Raw genomic sequence first — 25,995 nt, 5'->3', positions numbered from 1 at the left:
CTGGCATGAAAATACGGATTTTTTGTGTTATTAAAATTTGCTGTTACAAAATATTAGAAATTATTATAAATTAAGGAATGTATCTCCCTCATGCAAAGCTCTGATTCCTTTCACGGATTTGGCTATACTTTTTGGACCTTTTGGATTATAGCTCTTCATCTTTTATATAAGCTTTGGATTTCAAATATTTTGGCCACGAGCATCACTGAAGAGACATGTATTGTCGAAATGCGCATCTGGTGCAAGAAAATTGGTACCGTTAATTTTTTATTACTACCACTGGGTCGATGCCTCTGCTGGTGGACTATTAGTCCCCGAGGGTATCACCAGCCCAGTAGCCAGTACTTCGGTACTGGCATGAAAATACGGATTTTTTGTGTTATTAAAATTTGCTGTTACAAAATATTAGAAATTATTATAAATTAAGGAATGTATCTCCCTCATGCAAAGCTCTGATTCCTTTCACGGATTTGGCTATACTTTTTGGACCTTTTGGATTATAGCTCTTCATCTTTTATATAAGCTTTGGATTTCAAATATTTTGGCCACGAGCATCACTGAAGAGACATGTATTGTCGAAATGCGCATCTGGTGCAAGAAAATTGGTACCGTTAATTTTTTATTACTACCACTGGGTCGATGCCTCTGCTGGTGGACTATTAGTCCCCGAGGGTATCACCAGCCCAGTAGCCAGTACTTCGGTACTGGCATGAAAATACGGATTTTTTGTGTTATTAAAATTTGCTGTTACAAAATATTAGAAATTATTATAAATTAAGGAATGTATCTCCCTCATGCAAAGCTCTGATTCCTTTCACGGATTTGGCTATACTTTTTGGACCTTTTGGATTATAGCTCTTCATCTTTTATATAAGCTTTGGATTTCAAATATTTTGGCCACGAGCATCACTGAAGAGACATGTATTGTCGAAATGCGCATCTGGTGCAAGAAAATTGGTACCGTTAATTTTTTATTACTACCACTGGGTCGATGCCTCTGCTGGTGGACTATTAGTCCCCGAGGGTATCACCAGCCCAGTAGCCAGTACTTCGGTACTGGCATGAAAATACGGATTTTTTGTGTTATTAAAATTTGCTGTTACAAAATATTAGAAATTATTATAAATTAAGGAATGTATCTCCCTCATGCAAAGCTCTGATTCCTTTCACGGATTTGGCTATACTTTTTGGACCTTTTGGATTATAGCTCTTCATCTTTTATATAAGCTTTGGATTTCAAATATTTTGGCCACGAGCATCACTGAAGAGACATGTATTGTCGAAATGCGCATCTGGTGCAAGAAAATTGGTACCGTTAATTTTTTATTACTACCACTGGGTCGATGCCTCTGCTGGTGGACTATTAGTCCCCGAGGGTATCACCAGCCCAGTAGCCAGTACTTCGGTACTGGCATGAAAATACGGATTTTTTGTGTTATTAAAATTTGCTGTTACAAAATATTAGAAATTATTATAAATTAAGGAATGTATCTCCCTCATGCAAAGCTCTGATTCCTTTCACGGATTTGGCTATACTTTTTGGACCTTTTGGATTATAGCTCTTCATCTTTTATATAAGCTTTGGATGTCAAATATTTTGGCCACGAGCATCACTGAAGAGACATGTATTGTCGAAATGCGCATCTGGTGCAAGAAAATTGGTACCGTTAATTTTTTATTACTACCACTGGGTCGATGCCTCTGCTGGTGGACTATTAGTCCCCGAGGGTATCACCAGCCCAGTAGCCAGTACTTCGGTACTGGCATGAAAATACGGATTTTTTGTGTTATTAAAATTTGCTGTTACAAAATATTAGAAATTATTATAAATTAAGGAATGTATCTCCCTCATGCAAAGCTCTGATTCCTTTCACGGATTTGGCTATACTTTTTGGACCTTTTGGATTATAGCTCTTCATCTTTTATATAAGCTTTGGATTTCAAATATTTTGGCCACGAGCATCACTGAAGAGACATGTATTGTCGAAATGCGCATCTGGTGCAAGAAAATTGGTACCGTTAATTTTTTATTACTACCACTGGGTCGATGCCTCTGCTGGTGGACTATTAGTCCCCGAGGGTATCACCAGCCCAGTAGCCAGTACTTCGGTACTGGCATGAAAATACGGATTTTTTGTGTTATTAAAATTTGCTGTTACAAAATATTAGAAATTATTATAAATTAAGGAATGTATCTCCCTCATGCAAAGCTCTGATTCCTTTCACGGATTTGGCTATACTTTTTGGACCTTTTGGATTATAGCTCTTCATCTTTTATATAAGCTTTGGATTTCAAATATTTTGGCCACGAGCATCACTGAAGAGACATGTATTGTCGAAATGCGCATCTGGTGCAAGAAAATTGGTACCGTTAATTTTTTATTTCACTGACATAGGGTTTATTAATATAGAGTAATTTTGGTAAGTATGGATTATTTATGTTAAAGTTCTCCAGATGTGCTTCTCTAGACATCTTTGACGGTCAGTTTAATCCCATTTATCTCAATATTATCCCCGATGACAGAAATGTCAACCCGACCTATTCGTGTCAAAAGTGAAAATCTAATCTATTTGATGAACTAATTTCTTCTAAAACTGTACATGCATTATTTCTGTATTATTTGACAACCAATCACATTTGCGTTGCATGATAATGGATTGCAATCAATCTTTCAATCGCTATTTTATGATACTTTTGTGTCTGTTTTTGGGTTTGCATATCAGTAGTCGAAGTAAACTCGAGGTTATTATATAAAATTATTTATCTCTTTTCGTCTGTAGTACATGCGTTTGAGGTCCGGTTTAATTTGTACGCATGAAATCTCTAGTCTAAGAAAAGCTAGTGATAGAACCTTAACCAGATAAGCAACTGTCTAGGGCCAAGTATGGAAGGTGAAAAAAACCAGTATTGGTACTATTACGCAGAACCATAAAAAGATGCATAGACAGACCCAGGGGTGGCAGTGGCGGATCCAGAACTTTTCATAAGGTGGGGCCCGCTCCAGTCATGCTTCCTATATAATCAACAAAATTTTTCCAACGAAAAGGGGGGGAGGGGTCTGCCCCCTAGATCCTCCTATTGGTGGGAAAAATTTAGTTGATTATATAGGAAATCATCAAAGCTTGACAGGAGTGGGCAGCCCTTTGGAAAGTCAGAGACCACCCCTTTATGAAAAGTGCTGAATTGCCACTGAGATTTGCAGGTTTTCTTTGTAAAGATACCTTTAAAAATATCAACAACTCTGACTGAGTACACAATTTGATTCATTTTAGCTCATTAGCTGGGCTCACTCGCTAAAAATATTCATTGCGGCTCACTGGCAAATATCTTACGATACTCATGTGTAGAAAAACTGATTATCTATACATGTGTGTGAGGAGTAGTTAGCTTAAATATAGCTAAATTTGGAAAATTTGAAAATGACTTGGGGAATGAAGATGTAGTAAAGACCGAATATCAGTTTTGGTCTTATATATGTGTACAAATATATCACTGTTTCAGTGGCAATGGTAAATAGACACTGAAAAGTCTTGGATAACATTTTATAGTTTTGAATGTTTCTTCATCAGTTGACTTAAATTAGGTGGAGCCAGGAGGTGTGTTCTTATTTCCAACAGAGGAGCGCTCAACCTATATCAATTTGTTTCACCTATATCAATTTGTGCATGAAACAAATTGATAGTTGCTAGATACTGAATGATTATACCACAAGAAAGTTTTAACCTGTGCATATATACTTAAAATACGATAAAAAAAAACATGTCTTTTTCAGGACTTCTGATCCAACCCTGTAGTATGGCATTTTATTGAGATATGGTTTTGGTCAATGGATGTTCATGAAGAACCTGCAGTACAAAGTATATCACTGGATTTAGCTCTTTGTCTAAGTTTATTATTAAAGTACTTTGCTTTGAGCTCAGTTCATTGTTATGCAATTCATTCTTTGTGAAATAAAGATTTGACAGACAACTCTCATGTACAAGGATCTGTCAAAGTAGTATCACCTCTTTCTTCAATGTAAGTAATAGGGAGATAAAAAGCATATATATATATATATCGATTTGAACCAAACATTATATGTCCTTTGACCAAATTTTATAAAAAGAACAAATTTACCCGACAATGCTACTCCCGCTACTAGCAATATGATGCTAGGTTGTTTTAATACATCTGTACTGCCTACTGATGACTTGGTCCTGAGTGTAAATGGTCATTCGATTATGTTTTAAAAAAATTATAAGGCCTATCTGGCCTAATTGATTTCTAAAACTATGTTTCATTGTACATGTTCAACATTTTTCATTCAATTGTTTATTTCTAATAAATTTGTGTGAATTAACATTGTAACAGTAAATGTTATTTACTACACTTTCATACCACAACAAATACTGTATTTATGGTACATGTATCACTTATATTTGTATCTATATAACAAACAAAAATGGAAAGAGAATAATTTTGCAATACCTTTTGAATACTATAACTTTTTAGATATTTAGACATATTAAGACTAATTAAGTAGATGTTGATAATATCCATTTGACATGCTTGAAATTCTATTAGATTACTTTTGGAGCAGTTTTGAGTCTTTGAAGCATGCTCAAAAAAGTTCTTTTGGTGTAATCATTTTCATATTTGTCAATTTTTTTTTGCTTCGACCAGCTTTGGAGGAAATATTATCAAAGAATTGATAAAAATCAGCACAGAAGTTTACTTCCTAGCTCATCTAGCCCCTAGCATCTTGTCAGGCATTGTCATTACTAAAAACCAATAAATGTATTCTAATCTGAGGAACAATTCGACCTTTTAACAATTTTTTTTACTAATGATACTGACATCCTCCACAAAGTAATATAAATAGAACCATACAAATAGTAAGCAAATACATATAAAAAAAGATGTGGTATGATTGCCAATGAGATAATTCTCCACAAGAGACCAAAATGACACAGAAATTAACAACTACAGGTCACCGTAAGGCCATCAACAATGAGCAAAGCCAATTCCGCATAATTATCTATAAAAGGCCCTGAAATGACAATGTAAAACAATTTAAACGGGAAAACTAACGGCCTTATTTATGTACAAAAAATAAATGAAAACGAATATGTAACATATAAACAAACGACAACCACTGAATTACAGGCTCCTGATATCATGTTCTCAAATCTAGATATCATCTCCCATTTAGAAAAAAAAACACATGAAAAAATGAACCTAGAAAAATGTATTATGTGTTGCTCTCCTAGCTACAAAATGTATCCAAAATCAAAGATGTGGAACATATTCTATCATAATCATTTGGTAACTAATGCAATTAATGTCTCTTCCATGCCCGTCTTGAACATAAAAACTAAATAATAAATAAACAACACTCCTAATGCTCAGATTGTTTGTCATCGTGCAACACAACTAATAACACCATATAGGAAAAACATATTCTCCTTTTGTCATAAGACACTGTCAAACATCCAAACATAATATCCACACTCATATGTGTCCACACTTGTAGTAGAATAAAAAAATGTTTGACTTTGTTATTCTGATTGATCTGAGACCCTTTTATAAAGAACATATATCCAATCAAATGTTTATTTCAACGATGCATTTTTCACGTGTAGAGCCCCCCTCCCTTTTCACCTGTTTGTCATATCATCAAGGGTTTGAACAAAATAGTTATGCGTGTTCAAATTTGCAACAAACTTCATAATATTCATATCATTTCCATTTTAAAATTTCACCAATGATATATTCACATAAAGAAGTGGATACCTCATTTCTATTTCAAATTTTTGGAATCAACGCCGCCAGCACATTGATCAGAAAGACAATAAGGATAATGTGGTTTTATGACAAAGAGTTACTTTACGCTTTAAAGATAAAGTTATCTCACTAACAAATTCGAAAGGAGTAGGTCCGGTAAGGGCCGATTTTGGCCTCAAATTTCAAGTTCATCTAACGAAAGATTTTGGACACTATTTCAACACTAAAGTGTCTATTTCAATTGATTTGATTAGTTTTCGTGAAAGTTTGTAACTGATTTAGTCATTAAAAACCCTCCGATTCAGGCTTAAATATGAAAAATCTATCAAATATGCCAAAAAACGCCACTTTTCAGATGGTTTTTGTCAAAATGAAAGTGGCCGCATCCGTGTTCATCCTCAACCTTTATATATGTTATGTATTATCATCAAATACAACTTACATTTTAATATTATGAATGAACACGAATGCGGCCATTTTCATTTTAGACGGAAACCGTCTGAAATTTTACGAAAATGCTACAATTGTGAAGATTTCAGTAATTTAGCATGACTTAATGATGCTAGTACCCGATATATGTACATTGTATTGTCAAAAACAGCCTACATTTATGTAGCAGAAGCATTCTACTTTCCAATAAATAACATATTTACAAAGTCCATTCAACGCACTACACATACATAGTCCTAAAGATATTTCAATGTAATACGAGTACGTTCTTAGGTTCTGACAGTTGGTTTCGTTTCTTGGTGTTCAATAACGTTGTTGTCTACTTAGATATCGATAACGATCGGTTGTGCATGTTTGTCAGTACGATCGGCGGTTTGAGTTGGTAGATCTATTTCTGACTGTTAAATCATCGGCTCTTTAGTTATTAAAAAAAATGTCTACGATTTCTCTGATAAGTGCTTCCATCTTCGGTTGTCACATTCTACGATCTTATATTACATTGGGCCATTCCAGTTAATATCTGCTAAAGGGGGATGGATGGTCCTTTCTGAGGGGTGTAAAATTTATACATCTTAGGGGTGAAATTTTGGTTTTTTTTCATCTGACACGTACACTTATATGCAAAAAACTTCTGAGGGTCTTTCAGCAGGAAATTATTAAAAATAATTACATCTTAGGGGTTACAAAATTGCCTATGTCAGATCTTAGTGGTGCTTTTGAGTGTAGACAGTTTCGTATCATGCATTATCTTGTATGTATTTAAAATTCTGATGGGCGCAATCCTTGCAGTAAAATATTCTGATAGGTCATTTTTTCCCACGAAAGCCCATCCACCCAATATGAACAGAAACTGTACATCTGATAGGTCTTAAATTTTTAGATCTGATAGGTAGTTTTCCATGATGTTTTTTCTGATACGTATAAAAAGAAATCTCCCCATCCATCCCCACCTGTCAGAAATTAACTGGAATGGCCCATTTCTGATCAACCTTTGCTTTTGTCTATTCTTTTACATTTTTGAACGGTTTAAGTCGAATTATATCTCCTTTCGCTAGTTAGGTCTTAACTTTAGCACTACGATTGTAAAAGAGGGACGAAATATAACAGAAGGACAGTCAAACTCATAAATCGAAAATAAACTGACAACGCCATGGCTGAAAATAAGAAAAACAAACAGACAAACAATTGTACACACTAATGATATCGAATATGTTCCTTACGTCGTAACTACAATCCCCTTCCCTTTCATGAATGTGACATATCGAATTAAACTATTTACCGGATTTGATATCACATAATCAACACGACGGGTTCCATATGTGGAGCAGGATCTGCTTACCCTTTTGGAGCACCTGATATCACCCCTAGTTTTTGGTGGGGTTCATGTTGCTTATTCTTTCGTTTTCTTTGTTGAGTCATGTGTACTATTGTTTGTCTGATTGTCTTTTTCCTTTTTAGCCATGGCGTTGTCAGTGTATTTTCGATTTATGAGTTTGATTGTTCCTTTGGTATCTTTCTTCCATCTTCTATGCACGTTTAGAACGTAGCAGTTTTTGTTTGCCCTCTTGCTTCTGTAACCTTTGCAATTTCATAGTTTGTCCACATTCTTTTAAAGCGTTTCCAATTTGTTGCAATGTTTCCTCGAAAATCCAATTGCCATAGAAACGGCAGATCAGTGTTAATTATGCGTTCTGTAGAAATGATTGCATTTGCGACAACCTCAGTTTCATTATCAGACATTTTGGCAATTAATATATATGTATATGAAAAGTTTTTCGAATATGAATTGTTAACAAGTCATAAATAACTGACGGTACATAGCGAATTGTATGTCAATACTAGAGTGGCTATCGCATTCCATATAACTTTCAAAATGCAATTTTATGAATTGGACTCGTTTATAATTATACACTTGTGGTTTTATGGTGCAAAATACGTTTCCTTTGATTTTTTTATTTTAATTATTTCAAGTTCCAATATACTTTATAAAGGCAACCACTTATTTGTGATGCTTGATTCATTTTAGCAACACTATTTTAGCTATATTATACATACTCCTTCATATTTCAGGAAAAGAGCATGTTTGTTTATGTGTTACATATTTGTTTTTCGTTCAATTTTTGTACATACCTAAAGCCGTTAGTTTTCTCGTTTGAATTGTTTTACATTTCGTGGCCTTTTTATAGCTCACTATGCGGTATGGGCTTTGCTCATTGTTGAAAGCCGTGCGGTGACCTACATCAAACATATTATATTCAAACATATTGTATTCAAACATATTGTATTCAAACATATTGTATTCAAACATATTGTATTCAAACATATTGTATCCAAACATATTGTATTCACAAGAATCATTCATACTTAAGAATGTAAAATCGAAACCTCTTGATTTCTCAAATATATAAAGTTCACATACAAAATGCCTGTACTGAAAAAAGTCAGAAATATGTCAGTTGTTCTCCATTCGTTTGAAGTGTTTTGGCTTTTCAATTTTCTATCAGATTAAAGATATTTCGTTTTTAATTTTCCTGGCAGTTCGATATCTTTGTGATTTTAGTTGTATACAAATATAGTAATGTGCTCGTGTTATAACCTAGGACATCAGCATCGTGTATAAATAGCAACTACGATCATAGCTCTCATTCAAAAGCAAGAACAGAAAATTATCTAGCCAACCAATTGGGAAAACTTCAGATTTCTTACAAACTGTTCAGCTCAGCTAATGGGTATTTTTGAGTGAATCAATGTTGTTAGGTCATGAATCCATATTTAAATTTAGAACCCATATTAAATATAGATTATCGTTGATCATCTCAATGAAATTGATTTTCTCGCTTGAGCCGGTACGGCAATCGAGTTGAGATGACCAATGAAAATCTGTTTATCGCTATTTTACCTATGACGACGTTTTCAATTTCGTGTCATTTTCATTAGCAACGCCACGTGCCTCCTTAGTTTCAAGCGAAAATTTTCCATCGTTAGACAGTAGCATGATATGAAAAATTATCACAAAAAATATAAAAGGAAAAATGTACAAAATAGCGAAAAACCCAGATAACATGGGTTTGTAATCCTTATGGGAGCTCCGTATTGTCTCCATGCGACATATACGTTGTAGTTCAAGTACATAGATTATCTCATATATTGTTTTGAATTAATATTAGAACTGGATTTCTACATGAGGAAATACCTGTACCAAGTCAGGAATGCGAGAGTTGTTATCCATTCGTTAGATGTGTTTGAGAATTTGATAAGGGACTTTCCTTTTTTATTTTCCCCGAAGTACATTATATTTTTGCTTTTACTACTTACTGAAGAACTTTTCATACCACTACTTCTTATTTTCATATTTTCATATTTGAATTTACATACAAATAGGAATGTTGCTTATGTGCTAAAACCCTCCATGAAACAGGATATTTGAGGAAAAAACCAAACAAACCATTTTTTTCTTCTCTTCATTTGAATAAACTTAAAATTAACGATACAAATTTCCATCATTTTAACTGGAATCTACAGAACTACTTATTTTTAACAATAGATGTTCGACTAAACATCTTTCTAAAGTTTTTACTATCATTTGTCCATTGTTCAAAGGCATTCAAAAATTGAAATGTCGTTGATGGAACTTAAATATTGATGAATAGTGTATCCAAAAATGAAATAAAAATAGTTCATACATCCGGTGATGTAGTGATTTTGAATACTGCCATTTTTAACTGAATTGTTAATGAAAACTGATAGGATCGTTGTTCATAACAAATTTATAGCCGTAGTTACCTGAGATAGTTATCTGTAGTAGAGACACCATGTTGACCCTGCTTTCCAAATGAAATGATAGTTTTTAAATTTATTGAATAAATATTCACCATGTTTGAAGCTTCACTGTTGACATCGCTATTGTATGACATAGTACTATGACACTTGGTCTAGATGGGCCAGTGGTTTGTCTGCACGTAAAGCTGATTTAAATGTACCCCCATTTTGTGGCTGTACCAAAGTTGCATTGAAGATGGATTTTCCTTTTCTGTTGTTTTCTCCGTTTTGTAAATTACCAAATATTTAAGTTATCGCGTTGCACAATTTTTTGGCGATTCACGTGATCCCTTCTCATGTAGTATGTTGTGATGGAGTATACGTAACAGCAATGAATAAAAAAAGCAATAATATTATTTCATAATTTTGACCATTTGATTGACTTTGTTTAGTTTTTGTTTGGTGAATAACAGTTTAATAAAAAAAACCTTCTTAATCATATGGACACTTATTGTAAGTCAGTCGACTCGTTTATGTACTCATATATTGCAGAAGTCACACACATTCTCAAAGACAAAAGTAAAACATCTAAATTAATTCTAATTTTGGATAAATGTATGAATTCTTGCACTTAGTAATCTTCTTTTCATTGAGTTTCCGCATCTTAAATATATCGCAGTGAACTAAATTTGAACACTACCGTAACTTGAAGGTCTAAACGGAGTTGCTATAAAATTTTAAATCAAGTAAGTCGTAAAGATACTGTCAATGACATAGAAAAAAGACGAAAAGACGAACAAAGTTCCCAAACTACTAAATAGAAAATTGAATTCTAAGCAACACAAAACATAAACTCCAATGGTCGACTTAGGTGGTCAAGCAGGGTTTGAAGATCCTGCTCCACGTATGAAACCCATTTTATTATGATGTTAAGCAATTTAAATTGAAAGACAATTTAAAGCAAATATCAACCAATAAAGTAATCACAAGAAAAGGTATTAAACCAAGAGTTCCACATGGTGAAGTTGAAATCATCCCTTCGTAAGTTAAAAGACGCCATCACGAGTTGGTTGACCGGTATGGAATAACCGTTTCGCAGATAATATTGGATGTTCCTTATGTCGTAACTACATCCACTTCCCTTTACACCACCAATGTGACCTACCGAAGTAGACTATTAACCGGGTTTTTAATAACACGACGGGTGCCATATGGGGAGCCGGATCTGCTTACCCTTCCGGACCACCTGAAATTACCCCCAGTTTTTGGTGGGGTTCGTGTTGCTTAGTTTTTAGTTTTCTCCGTTGTGTCTCTTTTGTTTTCATTTGTCTGTTATCCTTTTTTTTCATAGGTGTGGTCAGTTTGTTTTCGATCTATGAGATTGACTGTCTCGCTGATATCTTTCGTTTTTAAGCAGACTGAATTATTAACCAATACATATGCGATTCCTCAGGCGAAGGAAACCCTATCCTCGTCGTGTAGCGTTAACATATCGTAATTGTTATACTACATGGGATCAAGTTCACAATATGTAAACTTATAGACAGGGCTGTGTTTCTGATGCTAAATCATAAGTTATAAGCAAAAACGACACCACTGAGTTTTAACTGTCAACATCATTTATTTGTCGACAGAAATAATTGAAACGTCAAGCTTCACAACAAAATAAGTAACACTTATATCGAAGACGCACTTGTCCTTGTTCCATTTTGTTTTATTGATTACATTGATATGAATATTGGAATATTGATCGATGAGAATTTAACTTTGAATAAACAGAACCTTTAGTAAGCCACTAACAAAACATATAGATATTTTATGCCTTCTTCTAAAACAATCAACAATTTACTTTTAAGTATTACTGATTTTTTTCATAATTTTCTTTTGTAATTTCAATTTCTACTTATCGCATTTTTGTTTGTTTATTGATAATTTATGTAAAGAAGGTAAAATCAGTCATTCAAAAACTCCCCAAAACACTTGCACACACAAAACATTATAAAAAAAATAAACTACATCATAAGTCTTACTTCTATCTTCTATCAAATTGTTACGTCAAACAAAAATCCTTTATCTTGAAAATTAACAACGCAAATACGATTTTGAATCTTGTCATAAGCCACTGCAAATGGATTTAAAAGTCCGTTTTCTTTTGACAAAAGTTGTCTATTGTGTTGTCCGTCTACAGAAAGCACAATTAATGTATGTTGACTGTAATTGACAGTGTAAACATTTCCCGTATTGTCAACTGCTATACCGCGGGGATCCTGTAAAACATTCTCGTCTTTAAATGTCCATATGATATTACCTTCCATATCACAGCATGTTACGGAGTGGTTTTTATTGTTCGTATAATACAGTTTATTTTCACTTGTTGCAATATAAGACCACACACCTAAATCACACGGCACAATCGAAGTGTTTTTCCAATTTTGGATATTGACATTTTGTACTCCTTTTCCTTTGACGCAAACCATTAGTGATCCATCTTTGTGTATGATGCCATGACATGCCTCTTTAGTATGGATGAAGTTTATTGCCTTTGTATCTATGTTTATGATATATATTTGCTTGTTCATATCTGATGATACAGCTACATTGCTGTCATTAATGCACGTTACATCTAAAGCTAAATGTTGCGGAAGGGGAAATTTCGATAAAAGGTCTCCGTTCGGATTTAATATTTTTACACCGTCATTTCTATATGAACGATCACAAATGACAATGTTTCCATTAGGAAGAAAACAACATCCGGAAACACATGCATCTAATTTGATAGTATTCACCAACGTTAGCTTTATATCATTTATAGATTTATTTCTCACACCTACTAACTGTGCCTGTTTGTCCTTCGATCTCTCTAGATTAATTTTATTCTGAATTTTCTGCACCTGAATTGTTCCTAATCTCGCTACTTCTCCAACAAATCCTGAAATTGTTGTATTAATTTTACAAGAAATCGACACTCTATTCAAGCTACTATCGTCATCTAATGTGTGTAAACACTGGTCAATGGTACTTGTCTTTGCTGATATCTCCCGCAAACCAAAGAACGTTTGGAGATCTGACCCATATCGATTCAGGTCATCCATTTCCAGCTGACATTTTTCAATGTCTATTTTCTTTCTTTTAATGTCTTCCAGAGTCTTACAAAAAGTGTTATCGCACTGATCCTCAACTACTTTACTTAATTCTATTTTCAGAGATTTCTCAATTTTATCAAGATGGCTGTCGATTTCTTTCCTCATATGAGCTATATCACGGAGAATTGATTCTTTTTGTTTCTTAATCTCGCATACATTTTCCTCGAGATGACATTGTATCTTTGATAGGTTACATATGATATCTGACATAGTCTTTTGAGTGTCGACGAAACTTTCGGAAGTTTTGACATCTTTGGTTAACTTGCTGATACGAACGACGTCTCCACACTTTGTGTGTTCCTCTAGACACGTCAGGCAAAGTAAACAATCGTGGGATTGACAAAACAATTGGTACTTGTCGTCGTGTACAGAGCAGTGACCCTTGACCTGAGAAAAGGAGGAGTCAAGAGCTAAGTAGTTAGATATTGATATCGTGGAATGGTGTTGTGAAGCTTTTGACAGAGCATGGAAACCTTTGCATTCGGTACACAGAGCTTGGTTACATTCGGAACACCAGTCGCTTGAAGGCTTTGTGATATGAAGTTGATCACATATACCGCAAAATTTAGGATTTGATGCCATTGCTGTAAAAATATAAACGAAATTTATAACAAAACAAAGTAAAATAAGAAAATACCGAACTTCAAGAAAAATTCAAAACGAAAAGTCCTTTATCAGGTGCCATAATAATAAGCCTAAACACACAAAACGCAAGGAAGCTAACTGCCACATTCCTGACTTGGTTTAAGCATTTATTTATGTACAACATGCATGGTGGATTGAACCTGGTTTTATTGCAAGATAAACTTCTCACCTGTATGACAGTCACATATAATTTTATTACATTGACAATAAAATTGAAAATGGAAATGGGGAATGTGCCATAGAGACAACAACCCGACCATAGAAAAAAAGAACAGCAGAAGGTCACCAACAGGTCTTCAATGTAGCGAGAAATTCCCACACCCGGAGGTGTCCTTCAGCTGGCCCCTAAACAAATATATACTAGTTCAGTGATAATGAACGCCATACTAATTTCCAAATTGTACACAAGAAACTAAAATTAAAATAATACAAGACTAACAAAGGCCAGAGGCTCCTGACTTGGGACAGGCGCAAAAATTCGGCGGGGTTAAACATGTTTGTGAGATCTCAACCCTCCCCCTATACCTCTAGCCAATGTAGAAAAGTAAACGCATAACAATACGCACATTAACATTCAGTTCAAGAGAAGTCCGAGTCTGATGTCAGAAGATGTAACCAAAGAAAATAAACAAAATGACAATAATATATAAATAACAACAGACTACTAGCAGTTAACTGACATGCCAGCTCCAGACTTCAATTAAACTGACTGAAAGATTATGATTTCATCATATGAACATCAGGCACAATCCTTCCCGTTAGGGGTTTAGTATCATACCATCATAACATATATGAGAAGAACATAACCCGTGTCATGTGTTTAGTTCCGATGCAAAGACCCTATAAGGGAATCAATATTAACGCCAAAATATGCAATCTTTAATGACCTGACAACAGTATCGTAACTATATCCCTTCTTAATAAGTCTATTCAAAGGTTTTGTTAGTTTTTGAGGTGAATACTGACACCTTTGTGCTTTATAAAAAATATATCCATGAAAAATTGGATGTGCAATACCTGAACGTATAATAAGTCTGCATGTTGAGCTATATTTACGAATGATGATCATAAACCGATGATAAAATTTAGTAAATGTTTTGACTAGTTTGAGATATCGAAAACCCTGGTATAATAATTTTTCAGTAATACATAAATTTCTCTCGTTAAAATCTAAAACATTGTTACATACACGAGCGAATCGTACAAGTTGAGATATATAAACACCGTAAGTTGGTGACAAGGGAACATCACCATCTAAAAATGGATAATTAACGATAGGAAATAAAAAATCATCTCTTTTATCATACATTTTAGTATTCAGCTTTCCGTTAGTGATATAGATATCAAGATCGAGGAAAGGGCAGTGGTCATTGTTAGTATTACTTTTATTTAAAGTAAGTTCAACAGGATAAATTCCTTTAATATACATACTGAAGTCGTCATTATTGAGAGCCAAAATATCATCCAAATGTCTAAAAGTATTATTAAATTTGTTTATCAGATGTTGTTTCGATGGGTCTTTGCTTATTTTTGTCATAAATTGTAACTCATAGCAATACAAAAACAGGTCCGCAATAAGTGGTGCACAATTAGTCCCCATTGGAATTCCGATAATCTGACGATATACGAAACCCCTAAAGCGAACAAAAATGTTATCTAGTAAAAATTCAAGGGCATATATAGTATCAAAGCATGTCCAATTGACATAGTTTTTTTGTTTATTGCTACTAAAAAATGACCTAAAAGAGTTTGAACATATATATTCACATTCTGACTTTTTAAATGCCCATTTAATTAGGTCTGTGAATTTTTTCTTAATGAGAATGTGAGGCAATGTGGTTTACAAGTTAGAAAAATCAAAACTTTGAACAGATTCAAAATCACCAATATAAGCATGCAATTTATCAAGTACTTCCAACGAGTTCTTGAACAATTTATTATCAGGTTTTTAATGGTACCAAATGTGCTGGTAAGAAGAATAGACAATTTAGTAGTGGAACAATGGCTTGAAGACGAAATAAATCTGTATTTGTAAGGTGTTTTGTGTAGCTTCGGAAGCCAGTACATAGTTGGGACTTTCATTGTATTTGGCTCTGCTTGTAAAGCGGTAGCTAAAAGTTTATGTTTGTTACAGATGTCGTTTTCTGAAAATGGAGTCAGTTGGAATGTTGGTGAATTGGTGATTTCTTTTTTCAGAACCTCAATGTAAAATTTACGTCAAACAATAATAATATTATTAGCAGCTTTATCGGCCGGGACAAAAAAAATTCTTGGCTAGTTCTTTTAGTTTATTTTTGATACGAGAAATAGGGTTTTTGTGGTTATTGTTAATAGTAAAAAGTTCTTTAAAATGTTGTATACGTATATCACCTATCTTCATTACTGAATTAAAAAAAGAGTCCAAAGATTTTTTGTCAGCTTTTTCCCGTTTTATCCATTTCATACAGTAATTATGGAGTGAGTCGTGGATGATATTACGACACTCATTCCAATTAATAATTGACGGGGGACGATATTTAGGTCCTTTACTGAGGAATGATTTTAACTCTCGGTCTTGAACGATGTTAAGATCTCCTGTTATAACATGGGAAATGGGTCCATAAATATATTCGGAGGTACTACAATTACATGAAGTAGGTGTTTTTTCACTGATATTAACATCTTTACACAGTTGACTATAATTAAACACAAATTTCCGGGTGGATTTCTTGTAAATATAACAAATAAGAGGTAGTTCAGTTTTGTCAAAATATCCACGAATTTAATCTTTAACAGAATGGTCGTTAAATATACCGGCAATATTTACAAAACCAAACCTTTATTGACATACTTTATTCTAATAAAATGTTTTTTATGATCTTCAGGACGATCAATTTTGGGAAATAGTTTAGAATAACAATATGCCATAATAATTTGAACAATTTCATACTTAGGACTGCTATATGAAATTGTGTTGCAATCCTCCAAAATTTCATTTAACTTATTAACCGGTAATGAACAGAGTTTTGTTAACAGATAATGTCTGCCGTTGTTTTTTGAAATAGAAATTAGGTCCGAAATATTGGTATGATTGGTCCGAAAATTTCTTTGATTGCGATTTGTTCTACGACCGTGAGAACGGTTTTTACGAACAGTTTTAGAAACTATATCCAAAATGTTAACGGAATCGGTTCTAGATATATTACCAATTCCCATGATATTATCATTAAGACCGAGAGGGTAGACTGTCTGTAATTTTTTAATCCAATTTAATTCAATTATTTTCCGTGATCGTACAAACTTTGAATGAGACTCACAAGGCTGCTTATTTACTACTTCTAAAGGTTGAACTGCTAAATATTTAAAAGGATGGTTGTTCTTCTTAAGGTGTTGGTAAATGATACTTTTGAATTTATTGGGTCTTTTAAAACGATACAGATGTTCTTGAGTGCGTTTAGATAAATATCGTCCAGTTTCTCCTACGTACTGAATACCACATCCCGGTTTGTTTCATGTGAGTAAATAAATAATACTGTTTGTTTTTCAAGTTATATCAGTTTCAAAATTCAAAGAAAATGTGCGACCATTAAACGTGGATCTTACCGTATTGTCGGTGGAAAGACGGGGACATGGAAGTCATTTTTTGGCATGACACTTATCGATAGAAGGGTAACCACGATTTTTATTGTTAAAAATGTTAGCGATGGTAGTATTTTTAGATAACCGATTTTGAAGATTGAGACGTGTAGATACCCTTTGAACAAGTTTAGTATTTAATATTTTTCCATTTCTAAGCCTCATAATTGTTTTTTGTTAGTGAATTATATTATAAAGGAGCAAAGACTGGCGTCCAGAATATGAACCAGCATACAATAATTTAAGTTATGTAAAATTGTTCGGCTAAAAATGTCAAACGCTATCAGTATTGTTAATTACCCGAAAAAGATACGATGTGTGAGCGTACATAAAAGGTAAAAATGTCAAAAATTGGATTAAACAAATAACTGTTTCAACAAAGAATAACAAAATGGCATGTCTATAATACTAAATAACAAGGTCCAATTTGTCAGCTGTCTTGGGGTAAAAATGACAAATCAGAGAATTCAACTTCACATATAGCTAATATAGGACAATCGTGTTGACAACAATTACACCATTCCAGACCCGTTTGTTTTCCCAATAATTACTTTTGCCAGTAATTTACAAGTTCTGGGTAGAATCCGATACCGATACCAAAAATATACTCAAATTTTACCTATACCTTATCTGTACGTTCCGCACCTGACAGGTGCACCACCAAACGGTGTATTTAGGATTTGTTATATACACGGTGCATAGTCATAGGGATGACATGACTAAATTCTATCATTGTCACATTGTTTCCTATTGTACTATTTTAATCAGTATGACTGTAAAAAATGGAAATACGAATACTAAAAATCTAGACTTAAAATAAGGCGTATAGGTACAGATTCCAATGTGTAAGCCGGCATGACGCAAAACAGAGAAACAAAGAATTCAACTTTATTCATAACTAATATTGGACAATGCTGTTGATAAAAAATTACTCCATTCCAGGCCCTATTGTTTTTCAAATAATTATATTACCAATAATTGATAAGTTCCAGGTCGACGGTTTCAATCAGAAAGATTTTGAAAGTAGAGAAAACTGTGCATCTTATTAACAGCATGACTTTATCAGATGACAATATCAATACTAAATACCCAGGCTGAAAAGAGACTTAAAAATAGTTATAAACTTTAATTCAGTCACGGACCAGCGGGTGTGTTCTAGTGTACACTATAAAGAAAAAGTTAATAAGAAACAAAATCAACAACACAAAAACACAAAAATGACCTAAGCACAATTACACTTTAGCACTATCTATAAATAGTTAAACACCTACTCAACCCAAAAGTAAATAACCAAAATGGACTTAACAGAAAATAATTCAACAAAGCTATCCCATTGACGTAAATCATTTAAGAGTTCTTATTTACTATGTCAATACTATGATGTCAAACATGAAAGGTACCGGAAGAGGCCATCAGAAATCAGTTACAGAAAAGTTTAAGACAGGACATGTTAGAAGGAATCACAAAATAGATAACAACAGTAAATGACAACCTAAGTCAAGGGGAGACAATTCAAATACAATCCAACGAAAACAAGTGTATCAATATATATGTATAACAATATCAATAAACATCCATTTTATGATGCACACAAATCACTGTCCAGTTGTGATGTGCATCAACATATTATCAATTCTACAATAATTATTACATTTCACTTACCTATTGTAACATTAAAATGTCGCTGGAATTTCAACCAGGAAGTTGTTTTGTCATATGACTAATGCAAGTTTATCTGATAACACGTTGTTTACAGTTGAGATGGCGGGATTTACAAAATGCGAAGTTCTAAATTAGATTCGAGACGAAAATGAATTTCAATCAAATCCTATTACGATTTTCACTATCATTTGTGAAACGGATATTCTGTAACGATCAACACATTCGTTTGTTTATTGTACGTGTCACTAAGTTTTTTTACACAAAATAAATGCAAAAGATACCATATGGACAAAATAAGAGACCAAAAAATACAGTGTTTTAACACACAAAATAGAAAACACAACATAAAGACTCCTGATGCATACCATAAGTAACATCTTAAACGGGTTTCGTTCCGTTGATTGATTACGTTTGATTTTGTCATTTTGTATGGACTTCTCGGGGTTTTTTTTATAATCTTGGAGTTATGTATTTTTTGTTTTTATAACTTTTATAACTTTTGTAGTAAACGCCTAAGAATTGCATTACTAAGTCTATTATCAGCAGACTGTTAGTTGACATGAAGAGTCTTACAAAAGTCTTCAAGCGTTACAATTCATTTGTAGAATAATGTACCAATCTTGAAATCTGCTTACAATCTTTCATTGTCTGCGTTGCGCAAACCACTTCTATTCTTGTATATGAGCAAACCATTTGTATAGCACTACACAAAATAAAGCAGATATACACATTGACAAGTATCGCTGTCTCTGCGTTTAATCCAAACTTCTTGAATGGGATTAAGAATTTGATTTAACATTAAAAAAAAGTCTATTTGTTTTCGTTTGTAATGTTTTGGGTGGAGAATACATGAGGCATGTCTTCATTCTGTCCAAAAAGTTGAAATTACATTTGTGAAACGAACCACAACCACCAGTAGCGATTACTTCATTACAAATATAAAAAAAAGTATTACGCATGTAAAGTTGAACAAGATCGACAACTTGTAATCATTTTTAATACAATCTGTTTGCAAAAGCTACACAATTTCTCTCTTAAAAACTAAATTTCAAACTCAGAACAAACTTCAAAACCAATTAACAGTGCTCAAAATGTACACGGTTAAATAAATAAAAAAAAAAACCAATTCAAATGATTTTTCATTAGTTTTAATGTCTGGACATCAAATGGAGGACAGTTATTGTATTATATGTAAGCAATAATTTGGTTACGATATGAAAATGAAAAAAGAGATAATGTCTTTGTTTTTTTCTTTTTTGGTGGCTAATCGCCAAAAGAAAGCGACGACAACAATATGCCGTTCATAATTTATATAAAATAGTTAGAAATGTCGGAGTCTTTGCATCCATTTTAACATTATTTCATATTTTCGTAATCACATATTTTTTTTTCAATTTGACTATTGTATGGTGATTGATTATGAACTGTATCCCCTAAAAAAAGAACTCCATGTGACAAAATGTTTGCTTTCAACGATGCTCGTTTACATCCATGTTTGTAAATAAGACGACTAGATAAAAACAAAGATGAAGAATAATCTACTGTCCACCAAACGAACACATTGATATTGTTTAGAAATTTTTGTTTGTTTTTTTTTTTGTTGTGTTGTTAGTGTTGTCAATCAAATTGAATTTTATACCACTTTCATACAAAGGAGATAGAGGTTTATATAGCTATAATCCACCATTTTCTACAAAAGAAAACGTCTGTACCAAGTCGAATATAGACAATTTGTTAACATTCGTTTGATGTGTTTAAACTTTGGATTTTGTCATATGATAGTGGAATTTTCCAGTTTGTATTTTGCATGGAGTTCTATATTTTTATATTTTACTTTTTTGTGCTTACTGAATGAAGCAATAACCAGCACAATTCGGCAAAAAAGATATCAATTAAATTTTTCCCTCACAAGTCTACAAAACAAAGCAAAATAAACTAGTGACAGAGAAAAATAAACCCCATAGAAATTCGTCTATTATCTCTGGTGCTCGGTAAACTGTAATCAAACTTGTTCCAGATGTGATATATACATTTGCTATTTAATAAAATCGGGCATTTGATTCTAGTTAGGCTTATTTTGACTGCCGCTTGATTAAATAAAATTAGGTTTCGGTATTGTAAGTAACACCTTTCGACTAATGATATTCAAGATCACTTTTGTCTTTTCCTCTTCTCTTTGACTAAAAGATAAGTCTTTGAAACAATTATAAAAAAGTCAGTTGATCACGATTCTAAAGATCGTACTGTGTTAGATACAGTGCTGTACGCATGACACGTCTTCACATTCATGTCCTTAACTGCAAAGTTAAGCACTCAAGTTAACTTTTAAATGTTCAGTAAAGAGGAAAACAATTGCTGATAATATTAAGTATGGACATCATTATAAATTAATACCTTTATGTGTCTAAATTGCTGACTTTATAAATAGCAACCAAAGTTTTTATTGTTTTTATAAGATATCAAATTATATCTTAATTTAATAGAAATTGATTAAACGATTTCAAATTCATGACAAATCATCTGAATAGTCGGAAGTTGAGGACAAAAGGTCAAACGTGTCAATACTAGAGTGGCTATCCCATTCCATATCATTTTCAAAATGTAATTTTATAAATTGGACTCATTTATAATTTTACATTTGTGGTTTTATGGCTCTTAGAAAAAAGTGTCCTTTTAATTAATTTCAAATTCCAATATCCTTTATACAGACAATCATTTTTTTGTAATAATTATTTTATTTTTAGCAACATAATTTTAGTTATATGATACATACTTCTTCTCATTTAGGATAGGAGCATGCCATTTGTCCCTTGTATCTTCTCACTGACGGAAATCTTAAAGTTTACAAATCCAATATGGACATTTAGGCATGTTTATGTAGTATAAAGAAGTCTGAGTCATACACTAAAACAAATGATCCATAGATATACAAATTTCCAAATAATCATAATATTATTCACTTCTACATAATGAAATTCAAACCCAGTAAATCAAAAAGTTTGGTTGTGAGAAAAGGCAGAGTGAGAGAAGAAACTTTTGAATTTGCAGGGGAAAGATATCAACAGTTGGAGAAAAGTTTAGGATGGAGAGAGCAAAAACAGTACACCTGAAGGCTTTGGGATCATTTCAACAGCAACAGATTGGCAGTTTACTGCAGATATCCAACAACGTATGAGCTTTCCAGCAGAAAAAGAAGAAACATCGCTAAGACCAAAAATGGTATTATGGTCACAGCGAACTAGGAAGACAGTCTTGCCGGAACTGACAGTCCATTCGGAAGAAAGAATGGATGAGGCACACGAACGGAAAATGGCAAAAATACCAACAGCTTGTAACAGATTGCCAACGTCGGGAATGGATGACGTGATGCTTTGCTGTTGAAGAAAGATACAGGGACTTTGCTGGACACGCAGTATGGTACGTTCCCAGGACCTTAGGAGTAGTAGAAGCAGATATGAAGAAAAAAATTGAGAATGATTGGGGAATGTGTCAGAAGACAAACAGAAGAGTCATCGCAGTGGATAAGGAGGAAGAGAGATGAGATCTACCATAGCTGTCATTTCAAGACACAAAAAGCAAATTATCTAGCCAATTAATTTTAAAAACTTAAGGTTTCCTATGAACTGTTCAGAAATCTATATATTTGAGTACATCAATACAACTTTGTAACTGAAGGTGATGAAGTGTACTTTTTTTCTAAAAAAAACACAAACCTGATTCAAATAACAGATATACCATAGTAGATAATATCCTTATATTGAATTTTGATTGGACACCTTTTTTTTGTGGGGGAACTTATTGTGAGTTCCGTTATCTTTATCAACCAGAACTCATACCAAACCTTCCCATGAAAAAGAAAAGGCAGTTAGTAAGTTTCAACTCAATTTTCAGATATTTGGATGAATTCTTTCCAATACCCATTTTTTAATCCAGTTCTTGCATCGTAAATATATCCTTGATTTTAATTTTATCACTACTGTAACTAAAAGGTCTAATCGGAGATACTGTAAAAAACTAGAGAAGGCAGGTTCTTAGCAGATATTTAAATCTAATTCAACGATAAGAAACTGACATTTCATGAAAAAAGATGAAAATACAAATAAGTCCTCAAAACAGTATATAGGCAAAACAAGTTCTGAGCAAGACGAATCTCAAAAGACAGTGAGGATCTCAGGTGCTCAAGAAAGATCCTTCATGTTAAACTCATTATGTTACTCTTATAAAATATGCTGCTTAGTTATATAAGTCAAAAGTAGGTTCAAAACAAATGTCAACCTATAAATTAATCAAACTGAAATATTGATCAATACACATCTAATTTCTCAGCAGAAGCAACCTTTCTCCTCTTCGTATGGCATGTAAATATGTCAATTGATATACAACGTGTGATCGATTCCAAAATATGTGCAAAGTTTATAAACCTGGTTGTGTTCATAATACTAAATCGGATTGTAAGCCAAAATAACTGAAGTCCGCACCACAAAGCTTTAATGGTCAAAATCACAAATTAAATTCGTTGACAGACCTCAACTCACAGATAGACAAACATGGTTTTCCTGAAGGAGCTAACACGTATTGACCCGTCATACCTTTATTTATAACAATCTTCAAGTAACTACGAAATATAATTGTTTCTGTCTTCTTGATTTGAACATTATTGTTCTTTGGTAACGTCTAATGAACCAATCAAAGCGTACTTTAACAATTAGTCTAAATATTGAATGCAAGTGTAAAATGGTATGCTGAGAAAAGTTCCTTTTTGTTCTCTTGTTTATTCATCCATAAAGGAATTACCTACTTTATTCATACAGAGATACATAATAGATAAATCAAATACAACTCCTTAACAAATATAAACCAGTATTTCTTCAATCTCCTCTCAAAATGTTTCATCAAACAAAAATCCGTTATTATACAAATGTACAACACAAAAACGATTTGTGACCTTATCATAAGCTATTGCACATGGATCCTTAAGTCCGTTGTCTTTCGCAAAAGTTGTCTTCTTTGTTGTCAATCTGCAGACAACAAAATAAGTGTACATGTTACGGTGTTCGTATGATAAAGTTTATTGTCATTAGAAACGATAAACGACTCTGAACCGAAATCACATGGTACAATCGTAGTACTTCTCTCATTATGGATATCGATACTTCGGATTTCTTTTCCTGGGATACAACAGAGTAGTGATTCATCTTTGTGTGTGATGCCATAACATATGTCGTTAGTACTGATAAATCTTATTGTCTTTGTATCTATGTTTATGAAATATATTTGCTTAAAATAGTCTGATGATACAGCTAAAGTTTTGTCATCAATGTATGTTACATCAAAAGCAAAACTGGGCGACAAGGAAATTTGAATTAATAAGATAGAATTAGGATTGATTAAAGATTATATTTGAACTAAATACTGATATTACATTTAATGAAAATGCACATTTCAAAACTTATTGATAGTAAACTAAGGTAGCAATTAATTATATTATATAGTTATGTCCGGTTTGTTTTGAATGTAACTTCAAACGTAAAACATCGCACAGATTACGTTGAACAAAATGAAATCTAATAAATGAAGGCGGTGATTAATTTTCTTTATCATAACACATGAATATAATAGAAAATGCGTCAACACATTTTACAAAATCCGATGAGAATTGCAAATATAACATTAAACATTATAACTTAATACATGAATCTGGGATAGATAAGTACCGTAACACGTCTTATAGTAATGCGAATTCACACTCAGCAAAACAGTCACAATCGGGAATAAGTCACTTTTGGTAATTAAAAGATAAGACGACGTAATGACAAACCACAATCTATCATGTTGTAAAAATGTCCTTAGCTAGTTTGGTCAAAGACACATCGTATGGATCCACCAATTCGTGATGGTGTCCATAAAATTTACGGAGTGTCAATTTTAATCTGTCCTCCTCATAACTTTGTTGGAGCAGTTTCTGCGTAAGGAGCACACTCCTGTATATGAAGTCCGTATAGTGTGAACAAGCACGAGAATAACGTATCAATTGTGATATGTAAACACCATACGAAGGGGCAGAGAGTATGTTACTGCTGAGAAATGGGAAATTGATAATTTGGAATTTGAAATCGTCCCGTTTATCATAGATTTTCGTGTGAGGTCGTCCGTCTGCGTCAATATTGAGGAATAGATCAAGGTATGAAGCAGTCCTTCTAGTATCAGTAGTATCCTTAATCTCAAGTTTACTGGGATATACATGTATGAGATGTAAGTATTGGCTGAAATATGGGTTATTCAATGATAGAACATCATCAATATATCGGAAAGTAAAATTAAAGAATTTCGCAAGGTGCTTTTTCTTTTTGTCTTTTAGAAGGTTCTGAATGAATTCTGCTTCATACGAGTACAAAAACAAATCTGCCAGCAGGGGTGCACAATTAGTACCCATTGGAATACCGACTGTCTGTTAAAACATAAATCCTCCAAACTCAACAAATATATTGTCGATCAAAAAGTCCAGCATTTTGATAATATCATCTTCAGTATATTTTCTGGAAGATTCAGTGTGACTCTTCACAAAATATGAATTATTGTAACCCAAAACAAGAAATTTGTATCTACGATTCCCATTTTTATAGAAAAAGCTCTGCTTAATGAGATGGTGAAGTCGATCTTTCAACTGAGCATGGGGAATAGTAGTATATAGCGTAGAAAAATCAAAAGTTTTTATGTTGCTGCAAAATTGCAAAGATTGTGATTGAAGAAATAAATCTGAAAAAGACCCAACAAAATCCGATTTAAATAACAATATAACATAGAAGAATATCCTTATGTTCAATTTTCGGTGGACACCATTGGTTTTTACTTTTTACATTTTGTCAATCAGCCGCTATATTAAACATGTTAAAATAAACACTTATTGTGAGTCCCAACCGGGCGACATCATAAAGCAAAATTCATACAAAACCTTCA

At 33.2% G+C, this 25,995-nt stretch overlaps 1 protein-coding gene across 1 annotated transcript; it reads right to left on the bottom strand.

Annotated features, from left to right (window-relative positions):
* Positions 1 to 11,570: 11,570 nt before the first annotated feature.
* Positions 11,571 to 19,094, bottom strand: LOC139499977 (E3 ubiquitin-protein ligase TRIM71-like). Its single transcript, XM_071288648.1, has 2 exons — positions 19,039 to 19,094; positions 11,571 to 13,700 (listed from the first exon to the last, which is right to left on the bottom strand). Exon 2 carries the CDS (start codon positions 13,696 to 13,698, stop codon positions 12,016 to 12,018), a length of 1,683 nt encoding a protein of 560 aa, XP_071144749.1. The 5' UTR covers positions 13,699 to 13,700; positions 19,039 to 19,094; the 3' UTR covers positions 11,571 to 12,015.
* Positions 19,095 to 25,995: the final 6,901 nt, after the last annotated feature.

Source organism: Mytilus edulis, chromosome 13, assembly GCF_963676685.1.
Source record: "Mytilus edulis chromosome 13, xbMytEdul2.2, whole genome shotgun sequence".
NCBI lineage: Eukaryota > Metazoa > Mollusca > Bivalvia > Mytilida > Mytilidae > Mytilus > Mytilus edulis.
This window is presented reverse-complemented; position numbering and strand designations above follow the sequence as displayed.

Coding starts and splice junctions, on each gene's coding strand:
- LOC139499977 (XM_071288648.1), bottom strand. CDS start 13,698: ATGGCATCAAATCCTAAATTTTGCGGTATATGTGATCAACTTCATATC.